At 45.4% G+C, this 18,179-nt stretch overlaps 1 protein-coding gene across 1 annotated transcript in view; it reads left to right on the forward strand.

Moving 5' to 3' along the window:
* Positions 1-18,179, forward strand: part of KCNT1 (potassium sodium-activated channel subfamily T member 1) — a 739,470-nt gene that overhangs the window by 40,922 nt on the left and 680,369 nt on the right. Inside the window, exon 3 of the mRNA XM_078640347.1 lies at positions 5,237-5,316. Within this exon, the coding sequence (XP_078496473.1) occupies positions 5,237-5,316 (80 nt within the window). The remainder of the gene's footprint in view (positions 1-5,236; positions 5,317-18,179) is intronic.

Genomic DNA, 18,179 nt, shown 5'->3' on the forward strand with positions numbered 1-18,179 from the left:
ACACATGCGCCAGAACCGCTATTGCAAAACAAATGGCAGTTTCCGCTATCCTTTTAAGCAAAATCACGATGGCTGCCAGATCTTTTCAGACTGTGGTGGCATATCCACATGCAGCCGCGGCCCGTAGTAGTTGTAACTGCAGGGCGGTGACGTGGGGAGGGGGAGGGGCAGGGTGGGGGGTAGTAATGTATGGATTACGGACTTTAACAGGTGAGTAAACATATAAATAAATAAAACGAATTTCGTTGTGTGCATTGCATCACCAAATGCGATGCAGTGTGCGCAACGAAATTCGTTTTATTTATTTATATGTTTACTCACCTGTAAAACTCCGTAATCCATACATTACTACCCCCCACCCTGCCCCTCTCCCTCCCCGCGTCACCGCCCGGCCGGTACTCCTACTACCGGCCGTGGCTGTCCACGTGGGCAGTTATGAGCAATGGAAAGAGGCAGCACGTGCGTCTTCATAAAACCACCTTGTGCTCTCACAGCCTCGCTCGCCACAGCACACGCACTCCTGATTCACAGACCGCAGATTTGGCAGGCGTACATGTGGGCCCACATTGTTTTCTCGTTAATTGTATTACACGCCGCACACACTTGACACTTCCGGCGTGCAAGCATCTCTTCCGGGTCATGGATAAATAGCTCCCGCTCAGCAGTTAATTAGCTCTTTTGCAAGCCTTTATATAGCTGGGAAACGCATCAAGCAGAGGAGGATTCCACACACAAAAAACTGAAAATAGCATCAAGATACCAGGAGTCAGGAGCCATAATATGTGCATTCATAGAGCCCTTAGACTTGTTTACCACTTTCCTGTCTCTTGCTGCTCAGATACAACTATGCAAATGAGACACTCTGGGAGGTGGGAGGATTCCCTAGCTGCATTCTTTGTTCTTTGGAGCAGATGAAAACAAAGTGAGAGGATATGTTGTAGATTTCTGTAGTTTAACAACATTTTCGATTTTATTTATTGAGTGCAAACTAGACCCGAAGGTATCAGAGCGCTTTACAGAGATATCACAGCCGTCGGGCACGTTTCACTTTGACAAGCAAGTGTATAATTTGTAAAATAACAAGTGCTAGCATGGTCGTTGGTTCAACAAAATGCCAGGAGTAGTGGAAATGGCAGCACACATCCTGTGAAACCGTAGGAAGTGACATCATATGACCTTTGACCCTGATGATAAAAACCCCATTACATGTGCTCAATTAAAATATTACCTGTTAATAGCACAAATAAAGGTCTAGTTGAGATGCCACCTCGATTGTCAATAGGATGCTTCCATCACATGTCAGGGAAGTGTTACGCTTTTCCTTTTGCTACGAAAGAGCCCGAGGGATCACTGTGAAAGACTGGAGGTGTTTTTCCAGTGTCTTCAGGTAACTTTCTTTCAGGGGATGATAATAGCCTTAAAACCCTTACCTGCATGGCAGTAACAGCTAATAATGAGCCCTCCAGTTAGGAACCCTCGCCTGCAGCACAGTCCTACAAGTAGAGGAAGGGCACTGTTAGAAGCAGCTGTCTCTAGTTGGCAGAGGTATACACTTCTGACAAATAGGGACACACCTTTTCTAGTCAGGGCAAGGGGATCACACACTTAGATAACCCCTGCTCACCCCCTTGGTAGCTTGGCAAAGCAGACAGGCTTATCTCAGAGGCAGTGCGTTAAGCATTTATGACCACATACAGTAATAAAGTGAATACACTACAAATGGACACGACACAGTAGTATTATAAAAATAAGGATTTTTATATAAGGCTTAGCACAAGACCAATTAACGACAAAAATATACCACAGTCTTAATAAATACTCTTGGAAGGAAAAATAATGGTTCAAGCACGGTTTCTTCTTAGCACAAACGTCTTTAGTATCAAAAGCAACTCTTCTTCTCTAAAACACAGTTCTTGGCGACAATGTAACCCACACGGGAGTCACACGACGTCGAGGCAAAGTTAATCCAAAGGTTCGGCGTCGACCGCGAGGAGCGCTACGTCGAGCCCGGAGTCGCACAGACCCCAACAACACAGTACCTTGGAAAAGTGAAGCACTCGATGATCAGCGGCGTCGAGATGTCCGGCGTCGCGTCTTCGGCGTCGATCGGGCCTCGGAGTCGGGGCGATCTGCAGCGGCGTCGACCGAAGTCAGGCGGGAGCAGCGCTCACGGGATGAAGCAGGATACAGCGTCGTCGATGTCGATGTTGCAAGAGTGAGCAGCGCTCACGGCGTCGAGAGGGCTCGAAGTCGATGCGATCAGCGGCGGCGTCGACACAGGGTCACTTGGAGCTGGAGCCGAACTCGCTACTCACTGGCGTCGCTACTGGCGTCGATCGGGCCCGGCGGCCGGCGTCGAAGGTGCGGGACACTGGAGCCGTTACTCACGATGTCGAGCTGGATTCGGAGGCGTCCGTCGGCGTCGAGATTGCTGGATTCTTCAGAGGTGCTGGATTTTCAGGTTCCAGCAACAAGCACTTTCAGCAAATAAATGAAGTCCTTTGACCCTGTGACTTCAACAGGAGGCTGGCACTTCTTCCAGCCCTTGGAGATTTTCTTAGCAAGTTTGAGAGTACACACTCAGTTTCTCTCTCCTGGTTCCTTGGCAAAAATAAAGAAGCAACTGCAGGATTCCCCCAACAAACAGCACTCTGGCAGAAGGGGTAGGCAGTCCTTGGATCAGCAGGCTTCTTGTCCTTGGTTCAGGTTTCCTTGTCAGAAGTGATCTAAATTCTTGGTTCGGGGGTCCTTCTCTTATACCCCTTTTTGGCTTTGATCCCTTTGTCCATGCAGGGGAATTTCCCCCCATCTTGGGTTTGTCGTGGGTGTTGCCAGGCCGAGGCACCTGGCCTATTCACTGTGCAGGGCAGAGTCCTCAGCCGCCCAGCAGGAGCGGAGCCAGCATTGTCACTGGCAGGGGCAGGGCCATCAGCTGCCCGGCAGGAGGTGGGGCCAGGAAAGTCCCTGGCAGGCACAGAGTCATCAGTCGCCTGGCCGGGGGGCGGAGCCAGCATTGTATCAGGCAGGGCAGGCTATCAGGAGCTACTCTTCCCCTACTCTCAATGCAAATGCCCCACTCATCCCACACTGACTCATTCAGACTCTCTGGAGCCACCCAGCTCCTGTCACACGCACACCAGAACCAGCAGAGACTGGTAGACAGTTAGACAAGAAAATAGCTACTTTCTAAAAGTGCTTTTTTCAAACACAGAGTCCAAAAACCATCCACACAAACGGATGCGTTATTAAACCCTGAGTTCAGGGATACCAAACTCGACATTGCACCATGCTCCCCGAGCCCGCTAGGATTATAGCATTAATAATCCTGGCAGCCCATTCTAACTGATGGAGAGCAGGTTACCTTACAATAGTGAAAAACGAATATGGCTGTAATTCACTATTAGGACATGCCAACCTTGTCAGGCTTGTCCTACCTTATGCTTACAATGCACCCTGCCCGTGGGCCTACCATAGGGGTGACTAACATGAAGTTAAGGGAAGGTTTAGGGACTGGCAAGTAGGTGTACTTGCGCAGTCCTCGTGACAGTCAGACTGCACGTGGTCTAGCAATGGTAGACCTTCAGACATACTTTTACTAGGCCGCTCTTGTGGGTGGCACAACATGTGCTGCAGGCCCACTAGCAGCATTTCTATTTACAAGCCCTGGCACTCCTGGTGCACTCTACTAGGGACTGACAGTAAACCAAATAAGCCAAACATGGAAGTCAATCAATACAGCAATTTCACATAGGGAGCACTTGCACTGTGGCACTGATCAGCAGTGGCACAGTGCCCAAAGCAATATACCAGCAAAAACATCGTAAACTGAGGAGGCAAACAGAAAAAATGGAGGAGAGACTCATGCCAATGATGTCAGGTCTAACAGGCACTTAACAGTCATTAGTGCCTGCAGATGCAGTAAATACCGATTTTCGGCCGTTAACGACCGGTATTTGGATACTGAGATGTAGGGCATGAAAAAATACAGAATCTGTAATTTTACCAAATAGGTAAATTTACCGATTCGGTAAATTTACCGATTCAGTATTTTGAAATGTAGGTAGCACTGTAAACAGTGCTACAGGGCTTTAAGGATTCGTTATTTACCACCAACTATTAGTTGGTGGTAAATAACGAATTCCTATGTAAATGCAAATATGTGCATTTACACCTGTGCCATGTGGCACACAAGCACTAATCAGGGGTGCAACAGGGTGTCAAAGTGACACCCTGCCACCCTTGACTATTTCACATTTTACCGAATCGGTATTTCGGTATTTACCGATTCGGTAATTGACATTCATTCCTATGGGCCTCCAGGCCCATAGGAATGAATGTCAATTACCGAACCGATTCGGTAATTACCGAATCTTAACGATTCGGTAAAAAATACAGAATAATTACCTACATAGGTTTTACCGATTCTAAAATACCGAATCGGTAAAATTCAGTATTTTAGAATCGGTAAAACCTTTTTACCTATATCTAGCCCTAGGCCACTTCTTTGTATATAGTATCCACTTCCTCTCTTATTGATTATGAGATGTTGCAAACGCTGTTGTTATAAAAAATACAATGGAGACTAGGGCGCCAAGTGCTCAGCCTAAAACAAAGTTCTAAACATGGTAACCACATTTTATAATATGCCTGTTTTAGGCAAAGTGTAATGTGAAATCAGTGTGGTTAGGTCTGTCTACTATTCAGATTAATTGGAAACAGTGGCACACTCTACATCCAGCTATGCTAAGGCCAAATTGTGTAATACTGAAATTGTCACATGATTAAATATTTGAAAATGTGTTGTTTCACAGATGGATCTGAGAAAAAATCCTAATTTTGCAGCTCTTGAAATAGCATATTTATTTGTTTTGTTTTTCATGTTCACGTATTTATCTATCAAAATTCTCCAAAAACAAATTTCTTTTGGGACAGTTTTTGTAGAGGCACAATTCTCCCACGGATAATAATTAGCAGATGGTTTTTGTATCAACATTAGAAATACAGACTTTTGTCTCACTTATTTTGCTGAAAAAAGTCAAAGTCAACTTATAAATTGATCTTAAAGTTACACAATTTACAGAGTTGTGCAGATAAGAAGTCCCACAATTCCACATAGCACAATCTTTCAGTGGAGTGCAGTAACCTCTGGCACAATATGCACTTTTTTAAAGGATCTGAAAATAAAACTAGCACCAGGTGACGTCACTCATCTACATTTTCTTTTGTTTCCTTCTAGGGTGCAGGTCGAATTCTACGTCAACGAAAACACGTTCAAAGAGCGCCTCAAGCTGTTTTTCATCAAAAACCAAAGATCAAGTAAGTGCTCTGCACCCACCCCAGATGCATTTTGTTTAGGGGGGTGGTGGGTTTAATGCCCAGGTGATGATGGTGATGTTCACCTTCTGCGTTTCCCAGATGTGGGACTTTTCGTGGGAAAGATGATATATATGGATATTTAAGTTTGATCCATAATACAAAATACCAGCTCATGAACAATCATTGTCTTTGCAGCCTGGTGAGAGACAACTGGAAATGAACGTGGGGCCAAATTCACAGAACTAACTTAAGACAAAAATCCTAAACTTACTACCATTTACTCATTTTTGAATTCACAGAAGGCGCTTACTCATTTTGGTATTCACAGAAGGCACTTACTCATTTTTGGTATTCACAGAAGGCTAGCAAGTTTAGGATTTTGTCTTAAGTTAGTTCTTTAAATCGGGCCCTAAGTTGCTAAATATATGGCTATGGAGTGCATCGTATTGCTTTTTGTGCTTGTTTTCTGCCAACGTGGCTTCTTGGCAATGGAAACCAGGGGTGTAGCTATCAATAGTGCAGCAGGTGCAAAGGCACCGGGGCCCAGAGGCAAGAAAGAGCCCCAGGATTCTCAGCGCCGGCTTTGATTTCACCCTGCCCTCCCCTTCAGAGTGCGTTTCGGAGTGTTTCTGGATGGTTGGAAGTTGACTCTTCTTGGAGGAGGTTTGGAAGGCAGTCAGAGAGAGCAAGAGAGACAGGCCCCAAGCCAGGGAGCAGAGGACAGGTGTTCAAGCCATGGGAGGGTTTATGTACAGCACTCGTTCTGAGAAAGACAAAGGAGCATATTCACAAACGCCTATCGCCACCACAACGCCACTTTCAGTGATTTTGTGATGGTGATACGGGCCTCGCCTTATTCACAAGGCAGTGTTAAGCCACTTAACGTGGCTTAACGCTGCCTTGTGAATAAGGCCCCCTTTCATGCTGTGTTTAGCGTGAAAGGGGAGTGCTGTGGCTGTTGTGGTGGGCGTTCCACCGCAACATCCATTGATTTTGAAGCTGCCCCCTATTCACAAGGGCAGCGTAAATAGGAAGCAGCGCCAAAATTAAGACCAGGGACATCCTGGTCTAAAACAGGCAAAACGAGGAGAAATGCTTTGTTTCTCCTCGTTTTTGCTTTTTCCATGTGTACTGCCCTGTGCAGCACACATGGAAAAAGCTAATTGCATGGTTTGTGTATGTACAGGAAGGTGTCTCTTCCTGTACATACAACAAACCAATTTTAAAAATGCCATTCTGTCACTTTCATATGTGCTGCATAAAGCAGCACGCATGAAAGTGAGAGAATTGCATTTAGAATTGTTTATGTACATGGAGGGACACCTTCCTGTACATACACAAGCCTCCTCTGCACACAGACACCCTTGCCCTCTGGTGCAAGCGTGCCTGCGTTAGCGCTAAGTTGTTAGCACCATCGCAGGGGGAAATGATAGGCTGCGCCATATCCGTGTGAATATAATGCAGTCCCTCACTCAATCCTTGTTCCTTTCTCCCTGCTGGTTCGCTGCTGCCACTTACCGCTTGAACAGTCCTAGGAGGGACTGCACCAAAATTCCTGCTGCCTGTTGCTCACACCTGTGACCGGGAACACGGGGACGAGGACTACGTTTCCCAGAGTCCTCTACCGGTTATTCAGCGGCGCCTAACATCGTGTTATTAACAAACCGCCAGGAGGGGCTTTAAATCTGCTCGAGGGCTCCGGCAGCGCGGGAGGCGCGGGAGAAGCCCGGGACAAGGGCAGGGCCAAGTAATGACCTAGAACCAGCCTGTGATATAACCTCTCTTAGCCAATCATCTTCTCTTAGTCGACCACATGAAGTGTCTACGTCTTCCATTATGGGTAACCAGCTAGCCAATGCTGGAGCACAAAGCCCTGCTATGGTAATAACTAGGGGGAAGAAAGCCACGGGAGGTCAAATGGCCGAACCACCAACCAAAAATAGGTCGAACACAAGCCAAACACACTTTATTAGCTACTACTAAGGAACCTAATAGGGTACATGTTTTTGGGAAGTTGGGCGTTACCATCGTGGATGTTAATTCTGCCACCAATTCAGAACCAACTCTGTTAACTTCCCAATCTAGCCAGGTAACCTGTTCCAACACTGAGCCTAATGTAGAGGAACTATGCTCACTAATAAGTAAACAACTAGCAGCTCTTATTGACCCTATAACAGAGAGATTGGATTTAGTGGTTGAAAGGCTTGAAAAGCTAGAACAAAGTTTACACAATTGTAACACAAGGAATACCTCCCAAGCTACTACCCATGTCAATGGGATAGTCAGACACAATACCTCAGGACCTGCATCAAGTATGCAGCAGGGAAACTTGGTAACTGTACAAACAAGCCTTGGTGCGGTACAACCTGGGATAAGTCTGTCTGGCCATCCCATCCCTAGCTTAAATAGTGGTACCTATGCACGGGTGGTACAGCCAATAGAGGAAGAAGGAAACAGAAGGGGTCAGGTTACCCAGGGAAAAGAAGGGGACACTACTATGCTACCTAGTCTCCATCTACCCCCCGAAGCCACCCCATATACGGTTGTTTTAGCCAATGTGCCACCTCTACCCTTGGGCACCCATGAGCACTGGTCGACACTTAAAAACAAGGCTCTTCATTTAGTGAGTAAAAAGACAGGTATCAGGCAGGTATCAGGCACCAACTGTTTGACGAGTTTAAAATGGTGCGTCAAATCCACTGGGTAGGTCCTTCACACAAATCTATGGTAGGAGACTGTGTGGTCCTGAGTTTCAGGTCCCCCTCCCTAGTCCAATACATTCTTGAGATGTCTAGTCATTACACCCCTGTAGCTGAGGAAATTAGGATCCTACCCTTAGGGTACTTTTATAACCCACGAAATATCCCCCGATATAGAGAAATGAAAGCTCATAATGGTGACTTTAATTTGGTTAATTATCCGTTACAAATTAACAATGTAAATGTAAATGTACAGGAATTTATATAGCGCAAATCACCGAGCGGTTTCTAAGCGCTTGCTTAGGGAACCCGTCCTGGTATTCCCCTGTGGGATAACCCCGGCAGGGTATCCGCAAGGTGAAAGCCAGGCATCCCGCCGCGAGGGGCCGTTGTGGAGATTAAGCAAGCTATTGCCCAGAGTCGCAGAGTGTGAACCCGTGAATCGAGTAGGCACCGGAGCGAGAATTGTCGAGTCCATGGACATTTTAGGACTCAAGACCCCGCCGAGCCGGGAATTGAACCCTGGTCCCGGGCTGACCTCTGCTTCCAGGTCTGCCTCCTCTAACCAGTGAGCCACACTTCTCGATCACAATCGATGAATGACTGAGAGGGAGGGATAACATACCACGGTTTGTCGGCAGGAGGGCTAAAATAACGGTAGGAGGGAACTAGGCAAAATACTATGGTAACTTGCTCTGGAGTATCAATGCACCCCCATGTGCTACATCTTCAGCTGTACGAAGGAGCTATCGCATGGACAGCAATGTGTGGGTCACTCCTATTAATTTTACGGACCAGCTGGCCCTGGGAACATCTAGCATAGATCAGTCTCAACCAGGAATTGGGAATGTTGTAGAGGGTCGGACAAGTTATAGGATCAATGATCCAAGCCCTATGAAGTCATGCCTGGCCCTATCCTCCTGGAACATAGCAGGATTAGTATCAAAAACAATGTCCACAGACTGATCACTGTTTATTGAGTTGAGTGATGTGTGGGTCTTTCAGGAGACTTGGGCAGTGAAGGGAGTTTTCCACCCAGGCTACCTAAACTTTTTTAAGGCAGCAAACAGGGGTCCGAGAGGACGGTCAGTTGGTGGGTTGACCTGCTGGATAAGACAGACTGAGGGGGTAAGTGTGAAGGAGTTGACCATAGACTGCCCGGACATAATGGCTTTAAGGGTTAGTTGATTAAATGGGCTAGACCTAACAATATATAATGTTTATTCGGGGCGTTTACCAGGTGGTAGGAGTTCAAATGTAATAACAACCTTGGAAAGATACCTAATTTCTGAAATGAGCGCTAGTAGGCTGATCATAGCGGGGGATTTTAATACGTGCTTCGAACCTTTAGATCGCGAAGATGGCAGGCTGAGCGAAGATGTGGATGCAATTTGGGGTATACCACAGCTGGACCTCAAACCAATAAGGAAATGGTCGGAGTCTGCCCTTCAGTTGAAGGGGCTTTGTTTGGAAAGGGGCTTGAGGGCGGTTAACGGGTGGACCCAGTCTGCTAGACAAGGAGCGAATACATTTGACAACGGTAGAACAAGTAGTCGTATAGACTACATTCTCGTCAATGTGGAATTATGGCCATCAGTCCTTGATATGGAGGTTCAGTTGAGGCCAGAGAGCGATCACAACCCTCTGATTTTAAAGATTAATGATAGACGTTTTTGTAGTCTTTTACAGAGGGAAGGTGAAACAATCCACGAGATAGTAACTATTGCAAATGGTCAGAGAAGGGTACGGTGGGCAAGGGTATATTGAGAGTAACATCAAACAGATTAGGGACTTGGTTTTGGGCTCCATGACGTCACTCTTGGATTGCAAGACTCAGGGGGAGTTAAATTCGATTTTACCTGGTGTACATAATGAACTCTTTTTGGCCCTGAAAAAGTTCTTTATTAAAAAGAGCCCTTGTAATAAGACTCAACCTAATAAGTTAAGCACATGGTATAACAATACTTGCAGATTGGCGTACAAAGCCCTTGTGGCAGCTATTAAGTCAAGGTCACAGGGTGACATTAAACAGTGTAGAGCCAACTACAAAGCCTCCCAGAGACAAGCCAAGAGAGAGTGGGATGAAGATAGATGGAAGGACCTGCTACAGGCATGCAACGGGAGAAACATGACTCAGTTCTGGCACCTTCTTAAATGGGGGAATAATCAGCAGCATCTGACCCCATGTAACCATGTGAAACCTGAGCAATGTGTAACGTGTTTTGAAGCCCAGTTTAGGGTATCAATTAGTAGTGAAGAGATCGCTCCTCTTGCATTATGGGAAGAACCTTTGAAGTTTTCATGCAGAGAGGTGGAGTCTGTGCTGAAACTAGTCACAAGTGGTAAGGCCCCCGGGCCAGACTGCATCCCCGCAGATCTGTTTAACACCTTGAATGCTACAGCAATTCTCCCCTGGTGCTGCAGTCCCTTAAATCCCATTGTTCATGACGAGCTCAGCTCGTCATGAGCACACGAGCAGTGTACTGCATGACGAGCTGAGCTCGTCATGAGCATGGAAGACGTATAGGTCCCTTATTTAAATTTACTAGCAAATGCCATAGCTAGCAGAGCCTCGCTTCCATCATCCTGGTCAGGTGCAGAGATCATACCGATCTATAAGAAAGGGGATCGCACTGCACCTGCAAATTATAGACCCATTAGTCTAATCGATGCTGCCCAAAAGATAGTGGCGAGACTAGTGTTGGGGAGGATCCAGGGATGGATAACTGAAGGAGACATCTTAACACCCTTACAGGCGGGGTTTCGGTCCCACATGATCAGGCTTTCAGATTTGTGTTAATCTACTGGAAGGAGGTGGTTTGGGGGGGTTTGCTCTTTGCGGCGTTTGTGGATTTAAAATCCGCATTCAATCTCGTTCCAAGGGAGAAATTATGGAGGGCACTATTGAAAATGGGGATGCCCCACTGTTTGGTTGCGCTAATGCATGTTAGCACCCACTTGTAAATAGGGGGAAAATATTGTCTCTGCTTTTTTGGCTTTTAAAGCCAAAAAAGTGTCGATAATGCCCTTGTTAATATGCCCCGTAATGAGGTAATCCAGTGTTAGTTTATTGGAGAGGTAGGCCTCAAAACAGTGAAAATGACTTTAGGAGTTCTTCAGTGCTACAACATGTAAATCTTAGTAAACTATGTCCTAGTTTTCAAATACTATGCACCCTGCCCTAAGTGTGTTTATGGCCTTCCTTCGGGGTGAGGTATAACTTTTAAAAAGGAAGGTTTAGGCCTCTCAAAAGGTTTATATTGCTAGGTTTAAATGGCAATTTACAGTGGCAGGCCTGAGAAATGGTATAAAACACTACTTTAAGTGGTAGTGCAATGAGTGTTGCTACCCACTAGTAGCATTTAATTTACAGGCCCACGGATACATGTAGTACCAAATACTAGGCACGTACAATAAATTAAATGTGAAAATCAGATGTAGACCAATTTTACTTTTGCATTGCTTAAAGCGTAAAGTGCACAGAGTCCTAATGCCAACAAAAATGAGTTTAACAAAAATCAGGGAGAGAAGGCAAAAAGTTTGGGGAATACCACGCCAAGGATGTCTGGCCTAATGGGACCATTTTATTTGCTTCCATTAGGATCCATGACAAACTTGGTACTCCACTGATGGAAACAGATAGTTCTTGCTACCCAACTCAATGGCGACTATTTGTTAGCCCACAGAAGGACGAAAGGCTGAGTGAACCGACCAGGTTCAAATCCATGACCACCTTGTTAAATAAGACCTCCACAGGATATCTAGTAGTGCACTGAGCCACTGGGTCACTCATGTGAAGGCAAACATGAACAAGAAGTGGAAAACCATGTCCAAGTGATAAACTTTGCAACTTGCATTTCATTATATTTGGCAAGATGAAAAGAAATATTCTTAGCCTTCAATCATGTATAGACAATTGATGGAGTATCGGGTGAACCTCATTGCATCTAGGTTTATACTCTTTCTATTCACATAGAAGCCCAGGTTCTGGTGTTAACATGGGCTTCTATAGGAATTCACAAGGGCATATTATCAAGCCATTTATCACCGCTTTAGCAGCAGTTTCCTGCCGCTAAAAGCAGGGATAATGTATCGCCCTTTCTTGATATTATGGCCCTATATTCCTTATAATACTATGTATTGTTTTGTTATTATTATTAAGATTGAAAAGTACAGCCAGTTCATTCAAGCAATATATATATATATATATATATATATAGATAGATAGATATATAGATATAGATATAGATATAGATATAGATATAGATATATATATATATATATATATATATATATATATATATATATATGTATATATATATAAATATTATTTATTTATTTTTTTACACAAATCTGCCACTCTGGAATTCCAAAGATGATGCAAAAATGAAAAGTTGAAAAAGGCATCGCCGAAACGCATTGTTGTGGGCACAATAAAGCATAATTGTGCTATCCTCTGGTGTGTCATTTTTGCATCATCTTTGGAATTCCAGAGTGGCAGATTTGTGTAAAGAGTAAGGCGGTTGTCGTCACCGCTTCTGGCACCGGCGTCGATAGGAGGAGGAGTGACGAAGCATGACGCAGTGTGTTTCATATATATATATATCTATATCTATACTAATATAATAAAGAGAGAGCCCAAACCTTTGAGGCGGGTAATCTCAGAAACCACAGCACTAATCACAACACTCAATACAGCGTTGGAAAGGGCAGTTGCAGCAGAAGGACATAGGCTATGCAGACGCCCACCATATACATTTAAAAGGTAAAAGAACCGTGCCAGCAAAGTAGTCCCTTGTGGGCGTGTCTGCGTTGTGCTGTGGGCGTGTGCTGGGGGCGTGACAAACACTGGGGGCGTGTGGTACGTTCCGCCCTTCATGCCATGTCTCATATCGTGTGCTGTGGGCGTGTGCTGGGGGCGTGGGCGTGTGCGGGGCACGGGATTACGGAGAAAAAAAAGCGAGTGTTGTGCCCAATATTTCATTGTTTTTTTCTTCCCAGGTTCTGTACATTCCAGCTCCAGGTGTCCACCCTGCTCCCTTTAAATACCCCTGCACCCCATAATCATAACCCACCCTTACTCCTTAAAATACCCCAACACCCTTAAACACTAACGCATCTTAACCCTATAAATATACCCTGTACCCATAAACCCAAACCTATCCCTAAACCCTAAAAATACCCCTGTACCCCAAAACCCAAACCTAGCCCTGAACCCTATAAATACCCCTGTACCTCAAAACCCAAACCTACCCCTGAACCCTAAAAATACCCCTGTACCTAGCCCTGAACCCTAAAAATACCTGTGTACCCCAAAACTCAAACCTACCCCTGAACCCTAAAATAGCCCTGAACCCCAAAACCCAAACCTAGCCCTGCACCCTTAAAATACCCCTGTACCTCAAAACCCAAACCTACCCCTGAACCCTAAAAATACCCCTGTACCCCCAAACCTAGCCCTGAACCATAAAAATAACCCTGTACCCCAAAACCCAAACCTACCCCTGAACCCTAAAATACCCCTGTACCCCAAAACCCAAACCTAGCCCTGACCCTAAAAATACCCCTGTACCCCAAAACCCAAACGTAGCCCAGAACCCTTAAAATACCCCTGTACCCCAAAACCCAAACCTACCCCTGAACCCTAAAAATACCCCTATTCCCCAAAACCCAAACCTAGCCCTGAACCCTAAAAATACCCCTGTACCCCAAAACCCATACCTATCCCTAAACCCTAAAACTACCCCTGTACCCCATAACCCAAAACTATATCTGAACCCTTAAAATACCCAAACACCCTAAAACATATACCTCAGTACCCCAAAACATATACCCCTACACCCATACTTACCTTATCCAAACATTAAAAAAAAACATGCTTTTACCATTCATGCATTTACAACGAATTTCATTGTAAATGTATGCGTGGTAAAAGCATATAAAATGTAATGCCATGCGTTATAATGGCATTGCGGAGTCATGGTACTTTCGTAATGAAAGTATGCGGAGTGATGGTATGCCAAAAGAAAGTTGCGGAATAATGGGTGTTTACCCTCCCCCGGTAAGTACATTGGTGGCACGGCGGCCCACATCTCCAGCAACATACTCATATTTTTTCACCACCCATTTGAAAAATGCACAGGTCTCTCATTGATGGCCAGCACCGACATACACTTTTAGAAACACCTCCCGTCACAAGTTCTAGAATTGCGAACTATAGAGCTGGGGAGCTACGTTCGAATCTCGGCATCAGCTGAACATCCTGTGATTCCAGGCAAATCGCTCTGTCTCCACGTGCCTTTTATATGCTTTTACCACGCATACATTTACAACAAAATTCGTTGTAAATGCATGAATGGTAAAAGCATGTTTTTTATTTAATGTTTGGATAAGGTAAGTATGGGTGTAGGGGTATATGTTTTGGGGTACTGAGGTATATGTTTTGGGGTGTTTGGGTATTTTAAGGGTTCAGATATAGTTTGGGGTTATGGGGTACAGGGGTAGTTTTAGGGTTTAGGGATAGGTATGGGCTTTGGGGTACAGGGGTATTTTTAGGGTTCAGGGCTAGGTTTGGGTTTTGGGGTATAGGGGTATTTTTAGGGTTCAGGGGTGGTTTTGGGGTACAGGGGTATTTTATGGGTTCAGGGCTAGGTTTGGGTTTTGGGGTACAGGAGTATTTTTAGGGTTCAGGGCTAGGTTTGGGTTTTGGGGTACAGGGATATTTTAGGGTTCAGGGCTGGGTTTGGGTTTTGGGGTACAGGGGTATTTTAGGGTTCAGGGTTAGGTTTGGGGGTACAGGGTTATTTTTATGGTTCAGGGCTAGGTTTGGGGGTACATGGGTATTTTTAGGGTTCAGAGGTAGGTTTGGGTTTTGGGGTACAGGGGTATTTTAAGGGTTCAGGGCTAGGTTTGGGTTTTGGGGTTCAGGGCTATTTTAGGGTTAGGTTTGAGTTTTGGGGTACACAGGAATTTTTAGGGTTCAGGGCTAGGTTTGGGTTTTGGGGTACAGGGGTAGGTTTGGGTTTTGAGGTACAGGGGTATTTATAGGGTTCAGGGCTAGGTGTGGGTTTTGGGGTACAGGGGTATTTTTAGGGTTTAGGGATAGGTTTGGGTTTAGGGGTACAGGGTATATTTATAGGGTTAAGATGGGTTAGTGTTTAAGGGTGTTTGGGTATTTTAAGGAGTAAGGGTGGGTTATGATTATGGGGTGCAGGGGTATTTAAAGGGAGGAGGGTGGACACCCGGAGCTGGAATGTACAGAACCTGGGAAGAAAAAACAATAAAATATTGGGCACAACACTCGCTTTTTTTTCCGTAATCTTGTGCCCCGCACACGCCCGTGCCCCCAGCACACGCCCACAGCACACGATATGAGACATGGCATGAAGGGCGGAACGTACCACACGCCCCCAGCGTTTGTCACGCCCCCAGCACACGCCCTCAGCACAACACAGACACGCCCACAAGGGACTACTTTGCTGGCACGGTTCTTTTACCTTTTAAATGTATATGGTGGGCGTCTGCATAGCCTATGTCCTTCTGCTACAACTGCCCTTTCCAACGCTGTATTGGGTGTTGTGATTGGTGCTGTGGTTCCTGAGATTACCCGCCTCAAAGGTTTGGGCTCTCTTTATTATATTGGTATGGATATATATATATATATATATATAGATAGATAGATAGATAGATAGATAGATAGATATAAACAAAATTGCAGTCTGAGTCTTCTCTGGTCAATCCGCAACATTTTATATAGCACAAGCCTGCTTGGGACAATGTTTAATTTTTATTGTGCTATGTCCTGTTACTCTTCTTGAATATGTGGGTTTTACACTCCCTAGTGTTTGTTTTATTGCCCCAACGGGTCTTTGCTCTGATGAACGTCTTCAGCGCTATGATGTTCCTTTAAGTAGGCGCTGGTGAATGCACACAGCACAGGAGCGGCTCTTCCCATGGCCAGCCGCGCCGGAGGTGCTTCTCTGGTCCCACCGAGGCTTCTTAACTGCTTCTTTAACTGCAGTCGATGCCGGCTTGTTCGGCGCGCGCTCAGTTTCCTCTGTGCACTTGGAGGCAGCATGTGGGTGGCTATGACCTTTTTATCCCACTGTGGCTTCTGCTAAAAACACGACCACAAAATGTCACAGAATAAATTTTTGAGGAAAGAAAAAGGTCAAATGTATTTGCACTAAATGTTAGTTGTAAAACACCTTCTTAGAGAAAGTTTAATCGTCAAACAAAGGTACAAATAAGCAATATGGATAGCAGCTCATACCTGGTTTGTTAACCAAACAGAGTGGCTTATTTAATTAGCATGCCTTTAGTCACTAATTATCCCAACAAGTGTACAGCATTTACTACAGGTTGCAGGTGCATAAATAAAGGTTAAGTGGTCCCCCTGCAGATTTTTAGCTCGTAAAATATTGTCCTCCGCTTCAATTGCTTAACCATTATCTGTGTTGAACGTTGCAGAATGGAAAGGCAGCGCCACCTTGTGGGCTGCATGTGTATTATGCCGCGTCTCGGATACTGACATTTTCCGTGTGATTTTTGGCATCTTTACATGAACTTAATAACTGAATCATGGTTTTTGACACTAACATCGCTGTGATTTCTGAACACACATTCTAAACATACAAGCCCCATATCACTTTTTCGTAAAGCACATATCATTTTGCCTCAATTTGACAACCACCCTCATAATAATTTTAAGAAATTCCTTTCTGTGTCTGGTTTGACAGAGGAGCTGTCTGCATGATGAATTGTTGCCAATTCTTTAAAGTCTATTTGGGCTTCGGTGCCACCAAGAGGAGTTTCACTCTCACCTCTCTTGCATATTAGCTATTTGGTGTATCATTCCACCTTCTAAGAAGTGCTTCTATTTGAATCCATGAATTACTATTTTACTAGGGTGGGCGGTATTCTCCGCTGCAGCAGTGGAGTTCACAGAGTTTTTGCTACTCTGCGCTCCAGCGGAGTTTGGCAAAAGTCTCCTAACCGCTGTAGGGGCGGCCTTAGGCATGTGCAAGCTATGCACCTGCACAGGACCACCAAGCCCCAGGGGCCACCACGCCAATATATATGCTTAATATAATAATCCTCTGAGGATGGATACATATTTGCGTGGCGTCCCCTGACAGGGATTTGGCGGCCTCCGGCTCTGTTCCACTTCCAAACACCCTGACCCCCCCCCCCCCCTCTTCACTAGCCACCGCGCTCCGCCCTGCCCGGACCACCTCTTCCGGGGCCCCCTACCTACGCTCCCTGCCCAGGGCCGCCATGAGCCTAGAGCCGCCCCTGACTGCCGCCGTATAGCGGAGTTTACCGGCACCAACCCTTGGCATTGGCGATTATGGCCATAACAGTGCTGCTTCGTTTCAGGGCGCAATAAAGTCAACATTTGATCGGTGCCTGGCATTTACAAAGTAAGATTGGGATTAGTCATGTGGCTAACAGAGAATGAATCCCCTGATTTCAATAGTGTCCGTTCTGCTTGTCACTTGCAATTGCCTACCTGTCCTGTCCCTTTGACTGCTCGTTCTGGTCGCGCTCTCTTCTCCTCCACTTCATAGCCTTGGGAGTGCTTCGGAAGTAATGTAACGTGCAGGGATGCTCTACTGCAATTTTAATTACTAGCGCATTTTTTTTAATGTATATGACACAATAAATAGCTACGAGTGATTGGCACAAAAGGAATAGGAGAGTGAGAGACCATCTAAAGTTCTTTTTGTCTCCCCTCCTGTACAAGTCTGTTCCTTCCGAGGTAATATGGCACTATGTGTACGGATATACATATTAGGCCAAAATAGTATCTGAATTTGGAGTGTATTGTTCAGCACTGTGCTATATCTTCTGCTGCACCACCCGGCCGGTACCATCATCAAGTGCTCATCATGTGTTGCCATGACAGCCTGTAATGGGAGAAGAATAGGTCAGACACGCCCGCCTCCCCTCTGTATGGCAGGAAAACAGAAATACACAGCCCAGAGAGGAGGAAGTGAGCACTGCAGAATACCTCACTGGCCTCGACGTGTGTGAGATCCGTTTCAGCGCTCTGCTGACTTTTCCAGGACCTTACCTGAATGTATTACATGGCCCCTTCTGTATGTGGCTAACCATGGTTCCTGAAATAATAATAATAATAATAGAGAATTTTATAGAGCGCCT

The sequence above is a fragment of the Lissotriton helveticus genome, chromosome 5_1 (genome assembly GCF_964261635.1).
Source record: "Lissotriton helveticus chromosome 5_1, aLisHel1.1, whole genome shotgun sequence".
Taxonomy (NCBI): Eukaryota; Metazoa; Chordata; class Amphibia; order Caudata; family Salamandridae; genus Lissotriton; species Lissotriton helveticus.